Here is a 7,483-nt window from a genome sequence, read left to right on the forward strand (position 1 = left end):
AAGCAGCAGAGCTGCCGCCGTAATGTTACAGTATTTACATCAAAGCCCTAATGGTCATACAAATGAGAGGCTTTATTTAAACGCTGTCCGTGCTTAGAGGTGATTTTAATTGTGTCGGCTGAAACAGAAACTAACGGAGGGATTCGGCTCACTATAGTCCCTTGAGTCGCGCAGTCAGTTTGTCGACATGGCTTTGTGTTTTAAGGCTCGAGACATACAATCAGATCGCATACAAACAGGGAAGCCTTTCCCATCGGTATCGCTAACGGGGAGAATATCCCCGGTTATTATTTGAGCCTCAAACCACAGAGTTCTTCCCCGTGCGGTGGCTCGCGCACTCACTAGTGATCTCACGGTGAAACGCTGCTTTGCTCGGACGAAGGCATCGTGTGTTTCTAGATGATTTAACGTCATAGTCTCAGACGAGCGTTTAACATTATGCTGCATCTTTTGCACTGCACTGTTTTTTATCAACAGTGAAAAAATGGTCCCATACCGGACTCTTATGTGTAGCTGATTACTTCATGCACGCACCTTGCAGAAGTGACGCTCCTGCATCGCGCTCACGACCAGACGTGACACGGTGACATCTCCCATTAATAAAACGGCATAACTCCCTGATTTTCAGATTTCTATTTTTAAATTCGACTTGAGCGCAAGTGGAAAACCGGTCAATGTGTCGACACATTCACATCCCTAATGCATATGGAGAAAGTGATAAACACTACCACACCACAAAGACTGATCAGACCTGCATCTCTTATTAGTTAATTATATGAAATGTTGATATTGTGCACAATATCAACATTTCATATCATTAACTAAAAAGAAAAAAGAAATCTAAAGGTAACTTCAATACTGTATTATAATTATTGACTAAATGATGAAAAAAAGGTGTCTGCAGGGCCAGTGAAAATATACAAGGGGCCAGTAAAACTCGGATCTATTGGCTAAGCGGGCCAGTTGGGAAAAAAAGTTGCATTGAACCCAGAGTATATATGGAGTTCAATTATACAATGTTTTGAAATAAAGATGGCGTGTATTGTGTATCATATATAGTAAGAGTGTACCATTTCATTTGCAACTCAGTTCCTTGGTAGCACCTACTTACAGTACAAATGACTTCTGATGGAAAACATTTGTATGAAAAACACTTTCATTAGCTATTCTTACTATTGTATTGTTTAACATTAACGCATATATTAAAAAAGATATTGCGTATAAAAAGTGGCTGGTAAAAAAGATGAGTGGCTGGTAGATTTTTAAATCTACCTGCCACAGTGGCTGGTAGGCAAAAAAGTTAATTTCCATCCCACGCATGCACGATCGCAAACAGCACTGTATGGGGGGGGGGGGGGGGGGGGGGGGGCGCTTCTGGTGTAGTGGTTAGAGCCCCCTCCCCCCCCACCCATAGAGGCTCAGTCCTCTTCACAGCAGACCCGGGTTATAATCCAGCCCGGGTCGTTCTCTGCATGTCATTCCCCTTTCTGCCCCCATTTCATCTCTTCCTCTACACACTGTCTAATACAGTAAACGCAAAAAAATTCCAAATAAAAAAGCTGAAGTATGATCCCTGCTAATTGTTCCTAATCCTTGTTATTGTAAAGGAGCCAAATATATTCTACACACTGCCCCTTTAATTGGTCTTATTGTTTCATCTCCTTGTTATTGTACAGGAGCACGAGTGTCAAGTGACGCGGGACGTGGTAGACCTAATAGACAGAGAGGTTGACCTGATGACTCGAGGGGTTAAAGCCAACAGTCTGGAGGGGCTGCGGAAAAGGATCTCCACTCTCTTTCTACAGTTCATCAAAACACCAGCATTCAACCCTGAGGTCGCCAAACTGCTCAAGGTATAAGCACAGAGACACAGTGATGGTTTTATTTATTTTTTATTTCATTTTACTTTTGTTTATACTCGAGAGATCAATTGAGGGGTGTGTGTGTGTCTATCTATCTATCTATCTATCTATCTATCTATCTATCTATCTATCTATCTATCTATCTATCTATCTATCTATCTATCTATCTATCTATCTATCTATCTATCTATCTATCTATCTATCTATCTATCTATCTATCTATCTATCTATCTATCTATCTATCTATCTATCCATCCATCCATCCATCCATCCATCCATCCATCCATTCATCCATCCATCCATCCATCCATCCATCCATCCATCCATCCATCCATCCATCCATCCATCCATCCATCCATCCATCCTCCATCTATCCATCCATCCATCCATCCATCCATCTATCTATCTACCTACCTATCTATCTGCCCTTAGACCCTTAGCACGACTGAGGAAAAACTCCCAGTAAAAAACCTTTTAACGGGATAGAAACGAAAAGAAAAAAAAGTTGTGTGAATTTAACAAACTCTCTCCATATAATCTCAGGTCCCTCAGAACCCGTCCACCCTGAGAAAGGACATGTTCCTGTGCAGTGGCTGCCAGCGTTACCTGAGCTCCTCTGACTTCAGCCCGTGTGCGTCGGTCCGTCTGTCGCGCTGCGCCGACTGCACCGGGCTGGACAACATCGGCCGCGCCAGAGACGACTCGTCCTGCTACAAGAGCATCCTCAAGAGGCTCCGGGCCGACGAACAGCTGCTCCGAGAGGACAACAAGATCCCCTTCCTACTGCAGGTGAGGGGAGGAGTATTATGCTCTTAAAGCTATAGTGCGTAATTTATGTATTTCGATGATCGCGCATGGATTTGATCAATCAATTTAATGAATATAAAAAAGTTTTTTCTGACCTCAAGTGTGTAACTTCTGTCTTTCGATGGATTTTATACCTTGTGCTGTACATCCAGGTTTTTTTCTTAGCAGTAGAATCAACAATTTAAATATGTCTTGGCCTAATTGAAACAGTTACAGGTAGAGGTTGGCAGATTTAAGATAATACGTCTAAATTCTTATAGGAATTCTTCATCCATACGGAACCGGCGTTCTATCATTATAAAATCACTATCATAATATAATGAATGAAGTTTTTCTTCCCTCAGTCTTTCCTCAGTCTTCCCTTGGACCAGTTGTCCTGTTAATCCAAGCCCTACATTTTACCATGTGTGATGTCACACATGGGAAAATGTAGGGTTAGACAGTGAGACCATAAAACACTCTTTCTGCCTTTTCTCAGGCTAGGATGAACCGATATCTTAAATGTTTGCACATTTATACTTCACCGGATCTCAGAGTTCAATACACCTTCATATTCCCACCGGTGAAGTAGGCCTTTAAAGGATATGAAGGTCTTTATTTTAGTGTGTTGCTGTAAGTATCTCCCCCAGTGTCCGCTGTCAGGTTGAGGATGTGCGGTAACTAGTAGCGATTGTGTGGCCGTCTCGGTCGGCCCTCCACGCCAGCAGCAACCTCTATAACCAAATTCACAATTTGAAATCTCTCGGACAATTTTCTTGTCCAGTGACCCATGGAGACTTCTCATGCCAATTTTCAGGCATGTATCATCAACTGAAATATTCTGGCGAAAATAAGCACTTAGCCGCTCCACTATATCTCCTCATAAAGTATTATTAATTCTAGTGGGATGTAGCTCAGTGGGTACGGCGGTCGTCCACTGGGTTGCAGGGTCGGTGGTTCGATCCCCCGTCTCCCCGCCACATGTCCAAGTGTCCCTGGGCAAAGAGACACTGAACCCTAAACTGCTCCTGATAGTTATAGCTTGCACCCTGCGTGGTAGCTGCTGCTGCTATCGGTGTATGAATGTGTGCTCCAGTTGTAAGTCGCTTTGGATAAAAGCGTCTGCTAAATGACATGTAGTGTAATGCAATAATAACCCCTTCATATCTCCCTGTGTGCCCTGTCAGGTTGAGGATGTGCGGTACCTGATAGAGGTGGTGTGGGCGTCCCGGTCGGCCCTCCATGGCAGCAGCGACCTCTATAACCTGGTGTTTGTCCGCTGGGAGAGAGACAGCGACTGGAGCCCCTGGAACTGCATCCTGCTGTCTAAGGAGGAGACCGCCGCTCATCTGGAGGTGGAGGACGTACACAGGGTAAACAGACACACACACACACACAGACAGGCACGCAGACATGCACGCAGACAGGCACACACACACACACACAGACAGGCACGCAGACATGCAGACAGGCACACACACACACACACAGACACAGGCAGGCACGCAGACATGCAGACAGGCACACACACAGGCACGCAGACAGACACACACACAGACACACACACAGGCACGCAGACACACACACACACGCAGACAGGCACGCAGACATGCAGACAGGCACACACACAGGCACGCAGACAGACACACACACAGACACACACAGACAGGCAGGCAAGCAGGCAGACAGGCACGCAGGCAGACAGGCACACACACAGGCACGCAGACACACACACACACACACACACACAGACACACATTTATGTATATGTTTTATTTAAATCACATTTTCTGAAACCTTTACAGTAACATGTGTAGCCAATGCACTGACTAAGTTTTCCCAACTGGATGTACTGTATGTTCTAAGCTAAAAGTTACAGTTAGATACAAACAGCCTAAGCCATCAGAACAACTGTAAACATGAGCTGTATCCGGCTGATGCATTTTAACCAATAACTGTTCTTGTTATCTTCATTCTCTGCACTATGAGGAAATCAAAGAGGAACTGCTGTGACCTTTTAACTATTTCCAAATTATGAAATGTCACCGTAAATGTGGTGTGTGTGTGTGTGTGTGTGTGTGTGTGTGTGTGTGTGTGTGTGTGTGTGTGTGTGTGTGTGTGTGTGTGTGTGTGTGTGTGTGTGTGTGTGTGTGTGTGTGTGTGTGTGTGTCTGTGTGTGTGTGTCTGCGTCCCTGTCTGTGTGTGTTCCCGTATGCCTGTGTGTGTCTGTCTGCGTCCCTGCCTGTCTGTCTGTCTGTCTGTCTGTCTGCCTGTCTGTCTGTCTGTCTGTCTGTCTGTCTGTCTGTCTGTCTGCCTGCCTGTCTGTCTTCCTGCCTGTCTGTCTGTCTGTCTGTCTGTCTGTCTGTCTGTCTGTCTGTCTGTCTGTCTGTCTGTCTGTCCGTCTGTCTGTCTGTCTGTCTGTGTTCCAGGCGTACGAGACGACATTCATCCGTGGCATTGCCCACAAACACACTCTGGCGCGGCGTCACTTCAGCCAGATCAACATCATGTCCGAGTACCTCAACAACCGACCCACCGACGCCCTCGGCAACCAGCTCGTCTCCAAGACAATCCCCATGGCAACAGGCAAGCACAGCGCGCCCGCGTCGGCTCGTTAGACACACACCCCGCGGTTTTTAGTGTTTTGTCTCTTTTCTTCAAATTGTCACGTTTTGTCTTTTCAGATGTAAAAAAATAAAAGATCAAAAGTTCACGGTTTTACTTCTGTGTGTGACTCGTGTAAATGGATTTTTGAGATTGAAGTTGAAGGGGCTTTTATGTTGAAGGCAGGATGTAGTTAAGTGACTTTTTTGATACTGTTCTGAAGCTTTCATAAAGTGTTTTAGTAGGTATTTAGGTACGTTTTTTTTAATTTTATATTTTATTTATTTTATATTTTATTTATTTTTTCAAAATAAGCTAAAATTTTTATATTACAGAAATACACATGTACAGTACATACATGCATGCACAGGTTGGACAGAAGAAAACCTTGAGGCATTTGTAACGGTAAGCAAAGAAAAGAGAGAGAGAGAGAGAGAGAGAGAGAGAGAGATGGAGACAGAGAGAGAGGGGGGGAGAGGGAGGGAGAGAGAGAGATGGAGACACAGAGAGAGAGAGAGGGGGAGAGAGAGAGAGGGAAAGAGAGAGATGGAGAGGGAGAGAGGGAAAGAGAGAGATGGAGAGGGAAAGAGGGAGAGAGAGAGGGAGAGAGAGATGGGGAGAGAGAAAGAAGGAGAGAGATGGACAGACAGACAGTGAGAGAGAGACAGCGAGAGAGAAAGAAAGACAGCGAGAGAGAGAGAGGGAGAGAAATAAAGAGAGCGACAGACAGTGAGAGAGAGAGAGAGAAAGACAGCGAGAGAGCGACAGACAGAGAGAGAGAGAGAGAGAGATGCTGAAGAGGTTGAGCGGATGATAGTGGAGCCAGTGAAGTGCTGTTATCATCTTGAGAGGCTGGTTCCTCCATCTCCTCTTGTTCTCAGGTCAAAGGGGAAACCACTTTATATACCAGCAACCAGACAACAGTAAGAGCTCCTCTGTGTGTGTGTGTGTGTGTGTGTGTGTGTGTGTGTGTGTGTGTGTGTGTGTGTGTGTGTGTGTGTGTGTGCGTGCGTGCGTGCGTGCGTGCGTGCGTGCGTGCGTGCGTGCGTGTGTGTGTGTGTGTGTGTATGCCTCAATGTAAACTGACCGGTACTGCTTTGAAAGACCCAAGAAACATGTTGTTGGGGGGCGCTCCTCCCATATATGGTCTCTGTCCTCTTCACAGCAGACCCGGGTTTGAATCCAGCCCGGGTCGTTCTCTGCATGTCATTCCCCTCTCTGTCTGTCTGTCTGTCTGTCTGTCTGTCTGTCTGTCTGTCTGTCTGTCCTCTTCACAGCAGACCCGGGTTAGAATCCAGCCCGGGTCGTTCTCTGCTGCATGTCATTCCCCTCTCTGCCCCCATTTCATCTCTGTCGCTCCAAAACTGTCTAATAAAATCAGAAAATGCCTAAAAAAATGTAATAAAAATAAATATGTTGAATGCAAATGTTGCAACTGAACCAAACTGAGAACAAAACGTCAATAAATAAAAACATGGAGCTGTTTTTTCAACTTTTTGTATCATATATTTTTGTTGCCTTAGTTGTTTTTTTTTGTTTCTTTTTATTCCCGGTAAAGGGTTTTTACTGGGAGTTTTTTCTCAGCCGAGCTAAGGGTGTAAGGGCAGGGTGTCATATTGTATCATATTGTATCATATTGTATCATATTGCATGAAATGTAAAGCCCACTGAGACAAATGTGTTTGTGATTTTGGGCTATACAAATAAAACTGATTTGATTTTGATTTGATTTGATTTTGTAAACTTAACTGTATTTTTAATTGGACTGTTTAGAGCTTAAATACAGCAGAGAAAAACAGCGACCTCTAGTGGCCACTGTGTGTCTCGCAAAACAGGCTACTTTCATGTTCTTAAATATACCTTATGAATGAAATGCATCGAACCAAAACCAATGTTAATGCAACAACCCTGAAAAATCTAGAGTCAGTAGTCTGTGCTTAAAGGTGCAGTGTGTAATATGACATCATCAAGAAAGTTCTACAAAGTTCTAGAATGCAACACTCCCTGGGTAACCCCAACCCTTTCGAATAATAACAGAAGCTACAGTGGCCTTCAAGGACAAGAACAATTCTAAATTTTAAACAATGCACCTGATGACATTCCAACTATGACACTTTCAAGATGGCGGAACAAGGCTTTGGTCCAAAATATGCAGAAATATGGACATATATGAGACCCTTTCTAAGGGTGAAAAAAAATAATCCAAAATTTTTTTTTCAGCTACTATGCAC

The 7,483-nt window shown here is 44.3% G+C and overlaps 1 protein-coding gene across 1 annotated transcript in view; it reads left to right on the forward strand.

The window, feature by feature from the left end:
• The window catches only part of iqub (IQ motif and ubiquitin domain containing), a gene marked incomplete at both ends in the record, with an annotated part of 27,903 nt that extends 22,637 nt beyond the window's left edge, over positions 1–5,266 (forward strand). Inside the window, 4 exons of the mRNA XM_080028494.1 lie at positions 1,677–1,853; positions 2,406–2,651; positions 3,836–4,021; positions 5,078–5,266. Coding sequence (XP_079884620.1) covers positions 1,677–1,853; positions 2,406–2,651; positions 3,836–4,021; positions 5,078–5,266 — 798 coding nt within the window. The remainder of the gene's footprint in view (positions 1–1,676; positions 1,854–2,405; positions 2,652–3,835; positions 4,022–5,077) is intronic.
• Between the last annotated feature and the right edge of the window lie 2,217 nt (positions 5,267–7,483).

The sequence above is a fragment of the Ammodytes marinus genome (assembly GCF_949987685.1).
Source record: "Ammodytes marinus genome assembly, chromosome: 5".
NCBI lineage: Eukaryota > Metazoa > Chordata > Actinopteri > Uranoscopiformes > Ammodytidae > Ammodytes > Ammodytes marinus.